Here is a 21,345-nt window from a genome sequence, read left to right as displayed (position 1 = left end):
GTTGAATGCTTTTATTGTGTCATTGTAAAACCCATGGATTCACCCAGGTATGTTTCCTTTTTTTTCCCCTGCTTCTCTTCCACATGTGCACACATTGCAATTGTGGTACATGCAACTGCTGCAGTTAATAACAAGTTGTTGTTGTCAGCCATCTTGAACTTTGACAAAAAATATGATGACAGTGTAATACCCCTTCTAGCACTACGTCAAAGATCTTTGTCAAATACATTTGACAGAATATTTGATCACATCTTTGACAAAGAAATTTGACAGTGTAATACCGGCCTTACCTACAGTACCAGAAGTACCATTTCAAAGAGGTGGAACAAACCCCAGAAAGCAGAAGCCTATACTTCTGATTCAACAGCATTTTTGAACACAGAAGTGGGAAATAACATAAAACTGTAGATACTAATGTGAACAATTTTCATTTTAATAATTTTGCATCAAAATATAAAATGAAGCTTAAATAAATTGCAAGAAATGGATGCACTATTGTGTAGGGAATAACAGCACAAGTATTTGTTAATTAAAAATTAAAGTCCCTAGGATTAGCGCATAACAGATAGGACTGCAATCCTGCAGATCTGAGCATAAAGATGGGGCAGTGGGAATAACAGTAAACATCAAGACAAAAGCCAGGATCCACTGGACAGTGGTAAATAACACAAAAGTATTTCTGAGGCAGCAGCAATAAAAATGCAATATCTGGGGAAAATGTACTAGATATTGAATCTTTACCAATCACCTAAATCTCAGATAAATATGTTTTTACAAGGAATGGAAGCACTATCTGCTATGATTAGCCTATTGGAGAATTCCTGTATGTGACACTATATGCAATGTATAAATACATTGAAAGGTAATGTACATACAAAAAATTTTCTGATTTGATCAGCACCAACTATTTGAAGTTACTTGTAAATAACTCAAATGGCTTGATGAATCATCAGTTACCCTAATAGTGCACATAATTTCGAATAGAGTCATCAAATACCACTGTGGCCTAAATCTTGAAATATTCGGAAAAAGAGATTGATGAGGGAAAACTATTAGTTGATTTGAGAGAAACGAAAAAATCTGATTTAGGATGACTAAAAATGTTATTAAGACATAGAGGTTGGAACAACATATACACATCTGAAATAACATAGAAGATACAATGATATGTGTGCTCAAGCAGAACTAGGAGCAGTTCTTATTAATACTAGTGAAGGCAAATTGACAAATAAGTTAGCCACTTGTTGGCCATAATGCTTACAAAACAAACAAGAAATCATATTGTACACTCATAAGAGGAACTGAAACTAGTTAACTTTTTACAAAACAAAGTCACTACTTCAAATAATATATCTAAGATGTGTGGTCCCACTTAAATTAGAACAGGAAAAGATAAAATTGGGCAGCCACTGGTATCACTAAACTGAGGAACAAGAGGAAGGAATAGAGAGATCCAATTGAAAAAGTAAAAGTGCTGATGGACTGTACTGTATGCCTACAAGGCTAATTTAATGTTTTTGTCATTGGTTGATGTGACCACTGATATTTCTTGTAAATTCCACCATGGGAGAAGAAATAGTCCCTGAATACCTAAAAAAAGTAAGGTGCCGTGTATATGTAAAGGCAGGTATGGGAAATACACTCCTGGAAATTGAAATAAGAACACCGTGAATTCATTGTCCCAGGAAGGGGAAACTTTATTGACACATTCCTGGGGTCAGATACATCACATGTTCACACTGACAGAACCACAGGCACATAGACACAGGCAACAGAGCATGCACAATGTCGGCACTAGTACAGTGTATATCCACCTTTCGCAGCAATGCAGGCTGCTATTCTCCCATGGAGACGATCGTAGAGATGCTGGATGTAGTCCTGTGGAATGGCTTGCCATGCCATTTCCACCTGGCGCCTCAGATGGACCAGCGTTCGTGCTGGACGTGCAGACCGCACGAGACGACGCTTCATCCAGTCCCAAACATGCTCAATGGGGGACAGATCCAGAGATCTTGCTGGCCAGGGTAGTTGACTTACACCTTCTAGAGCACGTTAGGTGGCACGGGATACATGCGGACGTGCATTGTCGTGTTGGAACAGCAAGTTCCCTTGCCGGTCTAGGAATGGTAGAACGATGGGTTCGATGATGGTTTGGATGTACCGTGCACTATTCAGTGTCCCCTCGACGATCACCAGTGGTGTACGGCCAGTGTAGGAGATCGCTCCCCACACCATGATGCCGGGTGTTGGCCCTGTGTGCCTCGGTCATATGCAGTCCTGATTGTGGCGCCAAACACGCATACGACCATCATTGGCACCAAGGCAGAAGCGACTCATCGCTGAAGACGACACGTCTCCATTCGTCCCTCCATTCACGCCTGTCGCGACACCACTGGAGGCGGGCTGCACGATGTTGGGGCGTGAGCGGAAGACGGCCTACGGTGTGCGGGACCGTTGCCCAGCTTCATGGAGACTGTTGCGAATGGTCCTCGTCGATACCCCAGGAGCAACAGTGTCCCTAATTTGCTGGGAAGTGGCGGTGCAGTCCCCTACGGCACTGCTTAGGATCCTACGGTCTTGGCGTGCATCCGTGCGTCGCTGTGGTCCGGTCCCAGGTCGACGGGCACGTGCACCTTCCGCCGACCACTGGCGACAACATCGATGTACTGTGGAGACCTCACGCTTCACGTGTTGAGCAATTCGGCGGTACGTCCACCCGGCCTCCCGCATGCCCACTATACGCCCTCGCTCAAAGTCCGTCAACTGCACATACGGTTCACGTCCACGCTGTCGCGGCATGCTACCAGTGTTAAAGACTGCGATGGAGCTCCGTATGCCACGGCAAACTGGCTGACACTGACGGCGGCGGTGCACAAATGCTGCGCAGCTAGCGCCATTCGACGGCCAACACCGCGGTTCCTGGTGTGTCCGCTGTGCCGTGCGTGTGATCATTGCTTGTACAGCCCTCTCGCAGTGTCCGGAGCAAGTATGGTGGGTCTGACACACCAATGTCAATGTGTTCTTTTTTCCATTTCCAGGAGTGTATTCTGGGCATTAACCACCCTATTACTGTCAGACTTGCCATATGTGAAATACACTGCTGGCCATTTAAGTGCATCACCTTCAAGATTGCAAGCAACAGATTTCCAATTGTCATCAAGAGTAAAACATGCTTCAATATGCAAATCATCTGTATTCCAGTACAAGCTCACCAAGTAGGTGGGAGTAATGCCAACTCTTTTACTGTCTGCATATAAGGAAGGATTACACAGTAATTTCCTCTTTCAGATATTGTATTTGAATGTTGTTCATGAGAAGATCATATTAAGAGAGATTTTTTATTTATTACAGATTTCTCACACATTTTTTTAGAAATGAATGTCTAAACCACATATTTAGAATTGCCAAGTGCATTGGGAAACAAAGGAAAACACTGTACCTCAACAATTGCTACATAACCGTTACATAACTTGGATATGTTTCATTGTCAGGATATTCACAGAAAATTATACCATTTCCTCAGTTTTGTCACTGTTTTGCAGTCATAGTGGATATGAATGATGCCAAAATTGAGTCCCCTTCGATTCTCTTGCTTCTCACACGGTCACTAGAGAGAGCCTTCGCCTGTTGCACATTTTAATCACAATAGTAGTTGTGAAACACTAAAACGAAATTGAGAGCCAAAAGTAACCATTGTTTATAGATAGACGTTAATATTAACAACATACGGCCAAGGTTTTATGAAGCAAAGTGTGCTCATTTGCCACCAAAAAATATATAATAAGTTAATGTTAAAGGCATAACTCAGAAAATGAAACATAATGCACAAGTATTTGAGATTCTACAGTATCTGTGAGATTTTTATTTATTTATTTATTTATTTATTTTTTTCATTCCAAAAGAAACTTGTAGTATTTGGACATGTTACAGGGGCCAGCAGCTGTGAAAATATATTAGACATAAAATAAATTTACCGTAAGTAATATCAAAGAACACAAATATTTGAAATGCAACATGTAAGTGTTACAGATATAACACATACATTTAAATAATAGCAAAGGACTGAAATAAAATACCTAACAACATATTAAAAGCATTGTGCACTTACATATCTGTTTATATATATATATATAAAGCACAGTGGATGTCTGTATGTGTGTATGACTTAGTTCTCCTCCCAACCCCTAGATCGATTTCAACCAAATTTGGTGCAGAAAAAGCATGCTACAAGAGTATCAGCAATGTGGGGTTTTTAACTTCCTAGCTGAAACTGGAGCAGAGATACAGGAAAAAGTGTGCTTTTCCCTGGCCCTGGCATATAGGTTGCCCTGTATGACAGGCATGTTATCTGGGAAGGGTATCAGCCTGTCAATCAACCTGCCTTGCTGGGCACCTACATGTCAGGGACAAGAAACAGTTCTCTGGACTCTGACATGAAGCCGCCCTGCACGACAGGCGTGTTGTGTGGGAGTAGTACATGCCAGCTTAATCGACCTGCTTTGCACAATGGCCTATACATGAGGAACAAATAAATGATTTTCAAGCCCCTGATATGTAGCCTGCCCTGCAATGACATGTGTTGTGGGAGCAGTGTTAGCCTGCTTTATTGAATTGTATTCCAGGGGCTAAATGTGCCAATGAGAATGGCTGTAGACAGCTTGAGATGGATAAAGGAGGAGATGGAAGAGCAATGGAGAGAAGAAAATAGAAAGAGAGAGGGGGGAGGGCAAGATGCATGAGACAGGTGGAAGATGTGTAGGGCAGTGGGTAGTTGGTAAAGTAAGAGGGGGAGGTGGAGATGGAAAGAGAGAAGGATCAGAGAGGGGGAAGGAAGATGTGGTCACAGAGAAGGGGGGGGGGGGTGATGCAAATGGATAAAGAGAGGGGGACGAGGAAATGAAAAGACAGAGAGAGTGGAGAAGAGGAGATAAGGCAGAGGTGGGAAAATGAGGTGACAGACAGAGGGGGGAAGAGGGGAGAGGGAGATGTGTTCAATATATGTCTCAAATGTATGCACAAACAAAGCCATGGGGAAAAGGCTAGTGTATAAATAAATGAAAATCATTCAGATAATAGAGAACAAATTTACCTTATTAGGTTTCATAACATGATGGCAAGAATGAGTGAGTGTGGGTTGCGATTGCCTACCAAAGATGGATGCAGGTGCAGCAGGAGAAGACAATTCGTGATAGAAGAAATTTTTTACTGCAGTTTATTTGCAATCATTGGACTCCATTATTACTAGGTTGATGGCGAGCGAAGTGAATACATCACTCAGTATCGTCATCGTCAATCAGTGTGGTGACCTCCGGTTAACTGTAAAGCACTGAATGGCTACTGCATAAGGAAAGGCTCATGATCCCCAGCCCATATCCCAGCCCAGTGTCACTGCTCTGCAGCACTAAAATGCTCATGCTGTAGACAAACGTTCAGATACTGGTGAGAGAAGAGACTACAGTGTCATTACTACAGTGCTGAACAACAGGGGCAGCACATCACATTCCTGCCCTGTTTGATAGCAATGGCTGGTCTGGGAGGAATTTAAGTGCTGCTGTTCTCTGCTATCTGACAGTGGCTACAATCATATTCCACTCCAAATGATTTGGAACAGAGGCATTGTCCGGGACATCTGTCACAATTGGATGTGTGGGTTCACGATGTAAGATGCAAGCAGAGCTCTCAATGTGCAGTATTGTTCCTAGAGTGGATCAGTGTCCTTCAGCTTGGAGCTGAGAAGAGGCTCTCTGTTGATTCTGTGACGGGCTTTGTTGAAGATTTCTGGACCTGTATTACGGAGTGGAGAATTGTAGGACTCCAGTTGATAGGTCAGAAGTGCACCACACAGAGGAAGCAAAGTACTTGTGGTGTGAACATGCGGTTTTCTTAGGCTGGCTAATTTGTGGTCCTCTGATGAATCCTCTCCAACCGATACACAGAGCAAAACCACCCCATGTACAAAGTAATGTCACTTTCATTGTCAAAATTTTAACAGTAAATTGCCGATACTGCATAACAAAATTTTTTAATTTACTGTCGTTCAGGAAAGTGTCACACTCAAATTATTCTTGGCACCAACATGTGGCTGAAACCCAAAGTACAAAGCTCAAGAATATTTAGAGAGGCTCGGAACATATATCGAAAAGATAAATTAGGTGCAATAGGAAGCTGAGTATCCACTGGAACTGAAAAATATACATTGTCTACTGATATTAAATGGGGAGTTTTCTGAACACGAGTAACAGATGTAAATGATCTCAAGTTAATTATCGGATATTTTTACTGGTCATCCGATTTCCCAGTGACAAGTTTAGAATCATTCAAAGGAAGCAAATGCTCAGTAGCACGGAAATACCCACAACATGCAGCATTACAGCCCTATCCAGGCAGGCTAGGAGGGTGGCTGCAAATGTGCTGATGCCACATTTGTGCGTAGTCTTGTGTAATGGTCTCTCTCTAGCATTCGAAAATGGTAATATTGAGCGTCTGCAGCTGCCTTGTTCGAGCGCCAGTGGAGCATCAGTAGCGAGACGGTGTGCAGGTTTTCGCGCAGTTCTTGAGTTACTGATTTCTATCTGTTTGACTGAAGTAAAAAAGAGTATCTTTGATATTATTTGTACAATTCTTTAGTAAGTGGAAGTGTAACTTGAAAATGGAAAAGCAGGAAGAAAGAGAGATTTGTCCTGTGCCATGTAGGAGGTACCAAAACAATTTCAACAAGATTTTGCGACTGAAAAAGGAAACAGTCTCTGCAGCAAAACAAATCCATAGTCAACATTGTCTGTAAATATTTAAAACATCTTCTGGGCAATGTTGGTGAACTGTTAACATCAACATGGGCGGTCAGTAGGAAAGACTTGTAGAAGGTAGACAGAACCAATAGCAATGATACATAGAAATGCAATGGTATGTTACTGAAGAAAAGAACCATTCTAAGAAAAAAAAAAAAAAAAAACCTTGCTACCGTGCAGGCTATTTGCACTGCCGCTTGTGGCATTGGTTTATGAACTATCCAGCACGTGTGTTGTGAGGGAAAATCCACAACGTTCGATTTGCCGTGGAAAAATTTTAAACAACACAGCTCTTTAACGAAACTAAACGAGTTACCAAAACACTTTGTTAGGTGGCCAGTCTATAAATTTGACAATAGTAGCGATTACCAAGCCATTAGAAAAATTGAAAAAAAAAGTTAAGTGAAAAAATAAATTTCACTAGGTCTGCTATATCTGTGAGATGATATTAAATGATATAGGATTTAGATACAAGCGTCAGAATGACGATTGAAAGTTTGTACTTTAACGGAATGACTGGCGTCAATCATTAATTTTTTCCAGACGATAAATTCGTGTGTTCTTCAGATGACATGTAACCTATATTCTATTTGGATGAAACTTGGCTTAGTTCGATTCCCGGCGGGGTCAGGGATTTTCTCTGCCTCGTGATGACTGGGTGTTGTGTGAAGTCCTTAGGTTAGTTAGATTTAAGTAGTTCTAAGTTCTAGAGGACTGATGACCGAAGATGTTAAGTCCCATAGTGCTCAGAGCCATTTGAGCCAAACTTGGCTTACTCAAAACCATTCACTAAAGTACATAACGGCAGAATTCGAGACAAAGTGTGGTCTTAATGTACCTCTTGGGAAATGGACTAGGCTCATTGTTGTGACTGTGCGATTAGAAAGTAAATTAGTTTACATATGTAGCAAGACAAACAAGTCAGAAGATTACCATTCGAAAATGAACACAGCCAAGTTTGAGCAATTATGCGCTTTTATTAGTGCGCTAATTTGCTCGAAATTTCAGTAATTATATTATTTTTTTATCCTAATACGAGTTTTTGCCAATGATTTTGATTGAAAACAACGAATTGAATGCTACGGCTTTTAAATGTTTTTAAATTTGAATCATGTACGCATACACTGTTTCCATTACGAAGTGAGACACATAGCCTAAATAAATATTTCATCACAAGAAGTAATTATACTGATTTTAACAAAAATAGAAACTATTAAGAATAATAGAGGGGCGTATGATCAGCAAACACTTGTGACTCACAGTATGGCAACACCGCTCTAACTATCGAGTATAGGCTGGGATACCTATGGACACCTTGCAGGTGGTATGGGCAGGTAGTCTTGTGAAGCAATTTTGAGTAAGTTTTCCACAAACTGTCTTTAACAGCTAGTTTAACAGCTCAGACGAAATGCAAATATTTTAACCCCTGTAACTACAAACAGACCTGACTTCATCGACAGTGTCAGCACAGGGATTAGCGATCATGTCATAGTAACAATTATTAATGAAGTTAATAAAACCATCAAGAAGGTTACGAGAGCACGAGAGCACTTCTGATAGGAAGACTAGTTGTTAGCATCCCGCATAAATAATGAATGAACAACATTTATTTCCAATGTGATGGACAGAAAGGAATCACAAGCAAAATTTAAACTGATTGTAAATCTCACTTTGGAGAAGTATGTGCAGTGTAAGTGAATCAAGGACAGAAAGCACCCACCAGGGTATAATAATTAAGTTCGGAAATTGACGAGGACGCAGAGACTGTTGCACCCTCAGTTCAAAAATAGAAGGTGTAAGTGACGAAAAACAAAAGCTAATAGAAGCCTGTAAAAATATCAGTGCACGTACCATACAACAGCTTCCACTGTTATGCCGTAGAAAAAGACCTTGCTGGAACCCAAGGTAATTCTGGTTCCACGAACAAGGGGCGTTTAATGAGCAATGCAACATTTTTTTCCCCTGAAAGCGGATTGGTTTTATTCAGGACTCCAATACACTCTTCTTGCCACAAAACGCTATTTCTCAATATAATCCCAGTTCAATGCTATGGCCTTATGCCACTGTACTGGAAGAGACACTGTGCCCTCGTGGTACTGCTCTACTGGTCGACATCAGAGCCAATGTCTTGCTGCATCAGCATCCGTGTACTGTTTCCTGCAGAGACATGTTCTTCATTGGACGAAAGAGTTGAAAGTCGGAAGTTGCAAGATTTGTGCTGCAGGTGGCGAGGAACTCAATGGGCGCATACTTTTAAAACCCCAACTTGCGGATGACTGTGCTAGCACTAGCAATAGAGACACCCAGTTCTACAGTGAAGTGTTTGACTTTGATCTGTTGACCACCTCAAATGAGAGTATTCGCAGATTTGAACATTGCAGGAGTCAGAGTCGTGCAAGGCTGGGTAGATGCAGGAGATCAGACAGGTTTGTGTAACATTGCTGCGATGATGACAGTCACCTCCCCCACTGACACATTGTGCTTTTCTTCACTGACTGGTCTCTGTAGACATTCTGCAGGAACCTATGAATATTTGTGATGCTCTGAATTTCCGCCAAAAGAAATTCAATGACAATTCTCTGCTTCGAACACAGCTCTGTTACAGACGCCATTTTGAAGGGTCCATAGAGAGCTGTCACCTGTCAAAACTTCATGAAACCATACAGACTGAAGCAGAAATATTCCACTGTGTTCCACAACAAATTCCACATTTTCAACCGACACTGGCCAAGGAAAATAAATGTGTTGCATTACTTATTGAATGCCTCTCATAAAATGGAAAATAGATAAGCAGGTTAGAGGCTTCTATCCAGTGATTCGTTGACCAATGTGGTGTGGCAATAGAAGATAGCAAAAGAAAAACTGACTTTTTAAATTTTCATGTTTCAGAAATCATTCATGCAAGAGGGTCTTGCAAACATACTATTGTTTGACTGTTGCACAGACTGCTTTATGGAGGACACAGTAATAGGATCCCTCCCAGGCTTAGAGAAGCAACTGAAAGACTTGAAAGCAAGTAAAGTGGCAAGTCAGGATGGAATCGCTATTCCGTTTTGCAGAAAATACTATATAGCATTGGCCCCTTATTTCACTTGCATTTTATCGCAAATCTCTCGCCCAATGCAAAGTCCTTACCAACTGGAAAAAAGTGTAGGTGTCTCCTAAGAATGGTTTCCACAAAATTACAGCCAATACCCTTAACGTTGGTTTGCTACAGAATTCTTGAACATATTCTGAGTTTGAATACAGTAAATATATTTGAAACAGAAAAGCTTCTGTTGACAAATCAGAATGGATTCAGAAACCATCACTTGTGTTAAACTCAGCTTTCCCTTTTATTGCATGATATCCTGTGACCCATGGATGAAGAGCACCAGGCAAATTCACATCCCTAGAGTTTCAGAAAGCTTTTGACACAGTGCCCACTGCAGACTGTTTAGGAGGGTCCAGGCATGCAGATTATGTTGCCAGATATGTGAGTGATTCTAAGAGTTCTTTTGTAATAGAATGAAACACATTGTCTTCAACATCAGAGAAAAGGGTTGTAAAGGAATAAAGAGTGTTCTTAGATTATGCTTATCCATTACGGATATTTTAGAACCGTGACTGTATATTAATGTAAATAAATTATACACAACTGCAACCAGTCACTTTTTCATTAATAATGCTTTATTACATTAACCGGTTTTCGAACCCTTTCAGGTTCATCTTCAGATGATTTCGGCAGAATCCAGGAAGTTACATCATTACTGGTAGTAGCATAATGCTGGGTGCTGGTTCTATGGCAGAGAGATGGGTGAAGTGACCCATCTCTCTGCCATAGAACCAGCACCCAGCATTATGCTACTACCAGTAATGATGTAACTTCCCGGATTCTGCCGAAATCATCTGAAGATGAACCTGAAAGGGTTCGAAAACCGGTTAATGTAATAAAGCATTATTAATGAAAAAGTGACTGGTTGCAGTTGTGTATAATTTATTTACAAAGAGTGTTCTGGTGCATTTTGTTTGGTTGAATACATTCAGGGGCAAGCATACTTCCAGAAGCAAATTATCACCTTCCCTCTCCCCTTAACCTGTTATGTTAATTAGTGTATGACCCCTGAGGGTTGATTTATGACCCTGGGGTAATCCTTCTATCTGAAAAAGTCTTATTTACCTGTCATGTGTTACATTTCCTGCAGTAGTGGTAAGGACTCTTTCATTTTATTTAGCAGTGCCTCAATATATTTAACCAAATCGAAAAACCACACTAGTTATGGGTACCATTTGTATTAATAGCTGTTTCAGTTTTAAAAAAAATCGATCTTTAGTGTCGTAAAACATTTTGATAAAACAGTAGTGTTCCAGTTTTACAAAAAATGGTTCAAATGGCTCTGAGCACTATGGGACTCAACTGCTGTGGTCGTTAGTCCCCTAGAACTTAGAACTACTTAAACCTAACTAACCTAAGGACATCACACACGTCCATGCCTAAGGCAGGATTCGAACCTGCGACCGTAGCAGTCGCACGGTTCCGGACTGCGTGCCTACAACCGCGAGACCACCGCGGCCGGCGTTCCAGTTTCATTCAGCCACATTACATCAATAGAAGAAACCGTTATTTCACTCTGTTTTCTATTAGGAATGACATCTGTTGTAAACACCACAGCAGTGTCAGAACAACTTTCGCCTTTTAGTGAAAATATTAGGATTATAGGCCCATTAATGCTTCAGAGCAACAACATTGTCTTCCACCTAGCATTATTCCCTAAGACCTGTGAACTATCTGAGCTTACTCAAGCTACATTTGACACAGTAAGGTTAACAAGAAAGTTAGCATTTAAAAAAATGGTGATGTCTCCTCAGCTACAGAACATAGCTGTTGTACCTGAGTTATCGGTATTATCCACACAAGACCATTCATATTTATTATAAAATAATAGCTACATATTTATCTTATAGGAGCTGAACAGGAATCTAATTAATGAATCTACATAGCTGTTAACATGTGGAAAGTGTGGCTGGAATACAATTTTTTTATCATTCCTTAAATATCGAGTTATTTTCAGTGTCCTCATTTATTTCTAATGAAGGTAACTAAAAAAATTGAATATCTGATATTACTATTCTGTGAAGTAATATTTTTCTGAAATTGATAGCTTATTATGATTGTAATGCAAGAAAAATTTGATAGTACACTAATAATGTCAAGATTTCATTCAGCTACACCTACAGCAGAAAATATTGTTCATTCTTATCTCCCATTTGGATGACTACTTTCCACCTTTTAGTGAACGCTTCAGAGCAAAAAAAAATTATACACTACCTAGAGTTATCCCCATAAACATATAAATTATTTGTACTTACTCACACAAGCTTAACAAATTAAAATTATCAGGAAAGTCTGACTTTTAAAGGAAGCTATAGGATATGGCTGTTGTGTTTCTCACTTATTAGCATTATTCTCAAAACCACATCTATATTTATCATAAAATAATTATTATCTGTGTGTCACAAGAACACAGGTACTTGTCATTCACCTAACAGGGAATCTTAAGTTATTGAATCTACACAATCATAACAGTAGATGGAGTGGCAAGCAAGTTATGTTTTTATATTTTTTATTAATTGTCAAATTGTCTCATGGCATTATTTTTCTTTCTTTCAGAAATTATGCTATCCCACCAATGAAGCAGCTACTACTGACACTCAAATATTTGCGTCTGGTAATTTTTTTCTGTCCATTGGAGACTTCATTGGTACCGGCAAGGGGACAGCCAGCAGGATCATTAAAAGGATGTGTATGAGTCTGGACAACATGCACAAAGGCCCCGAGTTCGTGTCTCGGTCTGGCACACAGTTTTAATCTATCAGGAAGTTTCATATCAGCACACACTTCACTGCAGAGTGAAAATTTCGTTTTGGAAACATCCCCCTGGCTGCGGCCAAGCCATGTATCTGTAATATCCTTTCTTCTAGGAGTGCTAGTTCTGCAAGTTACACAGGAGAGCTTCTGTGAAGTTTGGGAGGTAGGAGGCGAGGTACTGCGGAAGTAAAGCTGTGAGGATGGGTAGTGAGTCGTGCTTGAGAAGCTCAGTTGATGCCGGCATGATAGCTCAGCGTGTTTGGTCAGAGGGTTAGCTATGTACAAAAAAAAAAAAAAAAAAAAAAAAAAAAAAAAAAAAAAAAAAAAAAAAAAAAAAAAAAAACCTGAGTGAATGGATCAACGAAGAACGTAAATAGGTGTCATCGGATGTCCATCCCAAACAAATTCAACTAACAATGTAGAAAAAAATCAGATTAAAAAAAAATTCGTGGAGCACTTGCCCACGAAAGGCAAGGGTCCCGAGTTTGAGTATCGGTCTGGCACAAAATTTTAATCTGCCAGGAAGTTTCATATCAGTGCACAATCCACTGCAGAGTGAAAATTTCGTTCTGGAATCAGTCAGTCATCTACATAACCTTCCTGCACCACTTTAACTACTCTTCCAATCTTGTCATAATTCCACTGCTGCCAGCTAGTGAGCTCATTTCAACAAGGAGGAAATAAGTTGAAGAATTCTTCAAATATACTTCTCTAAACTTCCATATTTCTACAATACATGAGATATCTTTTTCATAAATGTTTTTGAATTCCTTGATTCTTTAGAAAACATCAAATTTTGGATTTATAACAGTGTTTCTGGCAACCATGATACATTTTAAAATATTTTCTCACTAACACTTTATCTATTATGGGGTGAACTTTTCCATTTAATTTGTTATGGATGTCACAGTAAATTAGTTGCTTAAATTATTTTATTATTCTGCTTCTAAAATGTAAAAACGATTTAAAAACATTATTTAAAATTGTTTGGAGATGTCTAAATAATTTATTAAAACAATGAAACAGAAAAACGCTTTTTGTGTCAAAATATTACGTACCAAAAGTTACGATTTTTCTCCATTTCTTGAGTAAAAATTCATCAGTTCTTATTCAGTAAAAATATAATCCGTAGGCCTATATTATAATGGTGTGAAGTACTATACAACTTCAGAAACCATAGAGTATGACTTTAGAATATATCTACAGGAAAACAATCTAGCACATATCGAAATTTTTCATCTTGGTTTCAGTTTTCATTGAAGTAACCACGTTGAAACAAAATCATTCACCCTTTGAATGTGATGCTTGGTACCTTTACTTTTCTTAGTCATTTTTTTTCCCTTTCATCGAATCGTTATGGAAACTCATTTGACTTGTAACTTCTGCCAACAAACTCATTTTCGAAAGGCATGACAAGAAGAAGGATAAGGAAACAGAATGGTGCTGATAGACTTTCGTTGTGGCTGGGTTGCATAAAGACATACTTTGTTACTTACAGATGCCATCCTTCTCCATACACTATATCAGCAATGAACTGTGGAAACATTTAGGACAGTAGAACCAGTGGACAACTAATATTAATCATGGTATTAGATAGATCATTTACACCAAAAGCCTTGCAAGTCACAGAAGCTAAAGAGATCAAATGAATGGGTCGGTGGCAGTAAGTTAGAACTCAGGCAACTGTGCTTTGCGCTACTGCGTTTCATTATGCTCTATTAAATTCCAAGACAAGAATGTTTAATGAATAAGACAAAACAACTGCTAAAGCAGACACTCGTTTTTAGTAGTACATATGTAACTACTCATTACCAGCATTTAGTGAATTCGGAAAGAAATAACCAGATCAGTGTGATCGTTACTAATTTGAGGGTTACCACTTTCTTCTATCAATACCTTCAAATGTAAGTAGCCAACTAATTCATAGTTCCCTGTATGAATAGGGTGGTTTGTATTTCAGCTGACGAGAATGAAGGAATTGTGAAACACTTTAACACTGTTTTTGTTCGAATTGGAATTATGAGGCTTCCTCATACTAAATTTAGTTCTACACGACATACAAAAACAACCAAAAACGTTCAGAACACGATTATTTTGACTTGTATAAAGCCAGCCATGGAAATAACGCAATAGATCCTTCAACACTGTCAGATGTAAAACATTGTGAGCAAAGAAAGTGTCATGCAGTTCATCTTATTCAGTACATTTTGATTTTTTTTTTACTCTGAGGAGTATTAATCATTGGCATATTTTGCACTTTATTTCTGTTGAAGTATATCTGATTTGTTTCTATATCATATTTTAAAATTTCAATTTATACTGAACACTAGTGGTGTATGATTAAAACATTGTTTCGAATATTTTCTAGCCTTATTTTGTGACTCCCTGGATGAAAGGAATGAAGGAAATCGAGGTTAACAAGCTCCTATGGAACTAGGCCACTATGGATTATAATCTTTCTCTTCTGAGAAAGTAAGATGGGGTGAATGTTAGGGTTTAACATCTTATGGATGATGAGGTCTTACGAGACAGAACACAAGCTCATACTGGGGCAGAATGCAGAAGTAAACCTGCTGTATCCTATGAAAAGATCCTTTCTGACATGCACCTTGTGAGATTTACGGAAGGCATGGGAAATGTAGAAGGCCAGACACTGGTACAAACTGGCGCCATCCCAACTAAGTCCAGTTTCTTACCATTGCATCACTTTGCTCCATAAATTCGTTGGATACACTACAATTAATCATATGAAGATGTAATTGAAACAGATAATTTAAAAAATTCTGTTCATATTTATGTTGATAATATATAAGGATGTACACTGCATATATTAATAAAATATACTACCTTTCTAGGTATCAAATGAGGGACTAATCTACCCCCAAAAAATATTTGGTGAGTCATTATCACACGAGGATTATGCGATACGTTTTGTGCCCTTCTGTCGAATTTAGTTCATGAGGCTTAACACATTCTTACTCATGAAATTAATTATATAAAAACTTTAATTTTAGAATCTTGTCTTCTGCGAAAGTTCATGCAGTGGACACAAATGGTATCACGACTTCTTTTTTCTTTCTTTTGTGTGTCCCATCAAATATCTACATATCAGCGTGTGGAGGGTGTGAGGAGAGCAGCTCTACTTTCGCCAGTACCCTTCTTTACCTTCCCCAACCACTCAGTTCTCCTGCATTACCTTTCTGCACTTGAACTCCTGGAGGAATGGATACCGCAGAGAATCAGCTTAGCCACAGTCTAGACTCTAGGCGATTGCGCCTAGGCTGGATTAACTACTTTGCATCCCTTTTGTACGAGATTTGGGTCATGATCGTTGAAGTTGAGACATATCTGAATCGCTCCCAAATTATTAAATACTTATATTGTCCTTAAGTATACTGAGGTAGTAACACATCGTGGAAACACACGAGATACACCTTTGCTTATAGGACTATTTCATTTTGCAAAAATACAGAGCGAAGAAAGACCCACTTATGAGCAGAATGAAGAGGAAACATAAGATACACTACTGGCCAATAAAGTTGAAATACCCGAAGATGACGTGCTACAGACGCAAAGTTTAACCGACAGGAAGAAGATGCTGTGATATACAAATGATTAGCTTTTTAGAGCATTCAGACAAGGTTGGCGCCGTTGGCGACACCTACAACGTGCTGACACGAGGAAAGTTTCCAACCGATTTCTCATCCACAAACAGCATTTGAATGGCGTTGCCTGGTGAAACGTTGTTGTGATGCCTCGTGTAAGGAGGAGAAATGCCGACCATCACGTTTCCGACTTTGATAAAGGTCGGATTGTAGCCTATCGCGATTGCTGTTTATCGTATCACGACAATGCTGCTCGCGTTGGTCGAGATCCAATGACTGTTAGCAGAACATGGAGTCGGTGGGTTCAGGCGCGTAATACGGAACGCCGTGCTGGATCCCAACGGCCTCGTATCACAAGCAGTCGAGATGACAGGCACCTTATCCGCATGGCTGAAACGGATCGTGCAGCCACGTCTCAATCCCCGAGTCAACAGATGGGGGCGTTTGCAAGACAACAACCATCTGCACGAACAGTTTGACGACGTTTGCAGCCGCATGGACTATCAGCTCGGAGACCATGGCTGCGGTTACCCTTGACACTGCATCACATATAGGAGCGCCTGTGATGGTGTACTCAACGACGAACCTGGGTGCGCGAATGGCACATTGGAAGCGTGTATTCGTCATCGCCGTACTGGCGTATCACCCGGCGTGATGGTGTGGGGTGGCATTGGTTACACGTCTCGGTCACCTCTGGTTCGTATTGACGGCACTTTGAACAGTGGACGTTACATTTCAGATGTGTTACGACCCGTGGCTCTACCCTTCACTCAATCCCTGTGAAACCCTACATTTCAGCAAGATAATGCACCACCGCATGTTGTAGGTCCTGTACGGGCCTTTCTGGATACAGAAAATGTTCGACTGCTGCCCTGGCCAGAACATTCTCCAGATCTCTCACCAACTGAAAACGTCTGGTCAATGGTGGCCGAGCAACTGGCTCGTCACAATACGTCAGTCACTACTCTTGATGAACTGTGGTATCGTGTTGAAGCTACATGGCCTGTGTACCTGTACACGCCATCCAAACCCTGTTTGACTCAATGCCCAGGCGTATCAAGGTCGTTATTACGGCCAGAGGTGGTTGTTCTGGGTACTGATTTCTCAGGATCTATGCACCCAAATTGCTTGAAAATGTAATTACATGTCAGTTCTAGTATAATATATTTGTCCAATGAATACCCATTTATGATCTGAATTTCTTCTTGGTGTAGCAATTTTAATGGCCAGTAGTGTAGATTGTAGTTGAAATCTTGATCGTTAATGAATACAAGGGCAATTTTGAATTTCACAAAATGGACGATGGTATCCTAGCCAGTTTATGTCGAGGGTCTGATGGGACATCCAGCACACTGCCTTCCTTATTAGAAATGTAGTTGACTAAGACAGTATAAAACTGTTTATATTAACAACAACTTTCTGGAATCTTGTTGGGAAATTTTATATAATGTAATGGATCTGGATATTTGATCCCCGTATAATTATTTATCGAATATGCACATATTCTTAAACCAAATAACAAGTCGCTTTTTTCTTGTTGTAGCGCTTGGAAAACTATGGGCGAAAGTATAAACAATATTCACTCAAAGGAATGCACCCATACCGAGTAATTCTGCCAGAATCATGCCAACACGGCCAGATGGGGCTGCTGCAATGGACGTGAATATATCAGGTGAGCCATTGCCGAAGGCCAACACTGTGACTCCAGCAACGCTCTCTGACAGACCCAGCCAAGTCGCGATGGCTGCCAGGGCAGGGCAGAAGCTGTGGATAGAAAACTCTTCCAGAAATTCACCAATGTTGGCTACTAGCGTATACCTCTGTCAGCTCTCAAGGTTATACTCACAAGCAGTCTGCAGTAGTACTCAGCACCACAAAAGTCACAAACATCATTAGAAACTGAAATATAGAATATATGACAGTGAGAAAATAACAAGCAAATGGAGTATAGAAAGAAGATATATTACAGTAGATACCTAACTTCAAATAATTTCTTTGACGATACAGGTATTGAATTCTCATGTGCTTTCTGAGGGGTTCTGCATAGATCCCATATAGTCCAAAACTGGATCAAAGGATTTCTCCAGCTCAAATGGCTGGTAGCATAGGTACTGTATGCATGCTTCTTTCCTTCCACATTTTTAGTGAGATAAATGCAACGCACATCTTTGGCACACAAGTCTATAAGTGTCAGTCAACTGTCATTGTAACTGTCATCCCTTAAAAATACCAAGTATTTCAGTAATAGTGTCAGATCCCTTCACTATGTTTTTTCCTTTGCTACTCTATATCTGTTTTCGCTCTCTGACTCACTTTTTATTATAATTAGTTACGTACTTTCATTACTGTTACTAGTTTTATTTCTCTTGGAACATAATATAGACAACACCTTTAAGTAGTAAATAAGTAATGGAGCTACATACTCATCTTAGGAGAGACAAGTGTAGATCAACGAACACTAGATACCAGAATGGTTGTACACTAGCAGAAGACAATATTACAACAATAAATTGGAATTTCAAAAAACACTCATAAAAGATGAAAAGTGCAGTTCTTCCATCAAGAAATTCTATTTAAAATCATATGGTCCATATTAGTGACATAAGTGATGTAATATTAAGAGGTGAAATAAATATATATAAAAATATATGTTGGTCAAGTAAATGACTACGAGAGAGGATTGAAAGTTTGTGTTTTATCACCGTTTTCGAATCGTTCTAGTTGTTTTTAATTTTCATTTTGTGCATACATTCAGAAAAAATAGGTTTCATCATCTTTTATGATAATGAAATGTATTATTCATGTCGTTCCTAATCTGGATACTAATTTCTAGATGCTGTGATATGTTTTCTGTAGCGATTTTTTTTAAGCTTAATTAAAGTCAAAAATATTGCTAGAGGAAGCCCACTACCGTGATCCACATTTTTGTACATTACAAATTCTCGTTGCAGAACTATCCAGTTGTCACTTTTCATAATCAATAATAACCTCCTGTTAGAATGTTAAGACATGCGAAGTGGACTTTGTCAAATTCAGAGTGGACCAGGGTGCATTCCTCCTGTCATAACAATCAATGTGGGATATTTGCTGGCAGATATTTGATTGTATCAAATTAACTTTATTGTCTACCACTGGCAGTCTCTATCTCCAAAGTTTGCATGGCTCTCTAAGCACTGAGTTGACAGCATATTATTTGTAATCTTCTTTGACAGCTGTATCAACACGCTTCTTTCTTTATTTGATGCTTTTCAGAGCAGATGAGAAACTTTCTCCCCTAATAATGTACAATTTGGTCTATTGTCTTTACGTCTAGGTAATTCTGCATTATATATTGCGTATGTCTTAAGAAGGTAAAATCTGAATATATATAGCCAATTTCGTTTGCTACCTAAGTGTTACAATGGTGAAGTATTGGGAAATTTATTACTATTTCGTTTTATGCTTATCTGTACCAGAATATAAAATGGCGATGTATGTGGGCGATTTGTTACATGCAGTTTGTTATTAAAAACTGCCCGTTTGAAGGCACATTAAAAATTAGAAAAAGAAAATCAACAGTGGGAAACACCAAAAGAAACGCACAGCAAAGCAGAAAAAGAGGTATTGCTGGTTCTTCACCGAGGGAGGCTGCTAATAAATATGGAATAAACCTAATGATGCTGTAGCAGTTTTGTAAAAAAATGAGAACTAATTCTGTTAGTAACATGTATTGTTGTTTCAAATTTATTACTATCATTCACATCAAACAAAGTGAGTCAATGCGCAAAATGATGTTAAATAATGTATTTATATAGTCTCTTACCATCTTGTCATTATGTCTCAGCATGTGTAGTGCCATCGTCTTAGGTGAAATGGTGTAAGTTGGTTGTGTATAGTTCCTGTAAACCTTCTGGTCACTTACATTCTACAGGATGTCTAGCGAAAGAATCCCTGACCTCAAAATTATATATCTCTAAAACTAAGATCGATAGATGAGTGCAACATATCGTATGTTTGCTCTTAAAACTATAAGAATTTAATACAGAAGTTTCGAAATAGTTCGAAAAGCTGCTTTACACTGTACAGCTCATACATTATCAGCGTATATAATTGAACTCGTCCTCTGCAAGCAGTTTTCGCAATCACATCACATTTTTTTCGAAATTTCCACCACTATCAGTATGGAGATGGCTAAAACGAAACATGAGATTTGCCTTCACATCCTGTAGATGGCTAAAACGAAACATGAAATTTACCGTCACATCCTGTAGTGAAACTTGAGCTTCTGTGAAGTTTAGAAAGTGGGAGACGATGTACCGGCGGAAGTAATGCTGTGAGGCCGGGTAGTGAGTCCGGCTTTGGTAGCTCAGTCCGTACAACACTTGCTGGCAAAAGGCAAAGGTGTCAATTTCGAGTCTCGGTCCAGTGCACAGTTTAAATCTGCCAAGAATTTTCATATCACTGCACACTCTGCTGCAGAGTGAAAATTTCATCCCGGAAACATCCTGCAGCGTCTCAACGGAAATGGACTGAGATCCCACACAGATCGCAGATTCAAGCTCGTCGTCGGGTTGTTTCCAAATGAGGTGTCTGAAATGTGCTCCATAAGAAGTAGTCAAAAGGAGTCAGACTGAACGAATGTGGAAACCACACACACCAGCGCCAGTAACTTTGTAATAAATGAATGCAGTGATAATTTTTAAAGTATTGGACAAGAATGCAAATCACTTATTGGGTGCAATATAGCATGGCCCCATCTTCCATGATCACTCGGTGCCTGGTCGATCCTCCAACGCTAGCTTTGTGACGACAAACTATTCCAGAACTGCAACATAACGGATGATGATCGTTTCTTGCACGAAAGAAGGGCCTATAATACCTCTCCTGCAAACAGCAACCTAAATAGTAACTTTAGAAGAATACAGTAGTTTCGCTTTACACAAAATGGGGACCTCTGAAACGTCAAGATCGTCAGCTTTGCTTATCCACGGCTCCATTTAAGTGCAAGTGTGCTGCTTCTGTAAGCCACATATAGCCAACATCAAATTCTTCATTATCAGTCACTGTGAGAACCTGGTTCGCAAAGTAAGCCCTTTGTTGCACACATCGTACAGGTATGACATAG

General features: G+C 39.6%; 1 protein-coding gene across 1 annotated transcript in view; it reads right to left on the bottom strand.

Moving 5' to 3' along the window:
- LOC124710239 (mitochondrial sodium/calcium exchanger protein-like) overlaps nucleotides 1-20,143 on the bottom strand; it is a 99,904-nt gene extending 79,761 nt beyond the window's left edge. Inside the window, exons 1-3 of the mRNA XM_047240908.1 lie at nucleotides 20,044-20,143; nucleotides 18,088-18,140; nucleotides 17,845-18,005 (exon numbers count right to left, since the gene is read on the bottom strand). Of these exons, the coding sequence (XP_047096864.1) occupies nucleotides 17,845-18,005; nucleotides 18,088-18,140; nucleotides 20,044-20,079 (250 nt within the window). The 5' untranslated portion in view covers nucleotides 20,080-20,143. The remainder of the gene's footprint in view (nucleotides 1-17,844; nucleotides 18,006-18,087; nucleotides 18,141-20,043) is intronic.
- Nucleotides 20,144-21,345: the final 1,202 nt, after the last annotated feature.

The sequence above is a fragment of the Schistocerca piceifrons genome, chromosome 1 (genome assembly GCF_021461385.2).
Source record: "Schistocerca piceifrons isolate TAMUIC-IGC-003096 chromosome 1, iqSchPice1.1, whole genome shotgun sequence".
Taxonomy (NCBI): domain Eukaryota; kingdom Metazoa; phylum Arthropoda; class Insecta; order Orthoptera; family Acrididae; genus Schistocerca; species Schistocerca piceifrons.
This window is presented reverse-complemented; position numbering and strand designations above follow the sequence as displayed.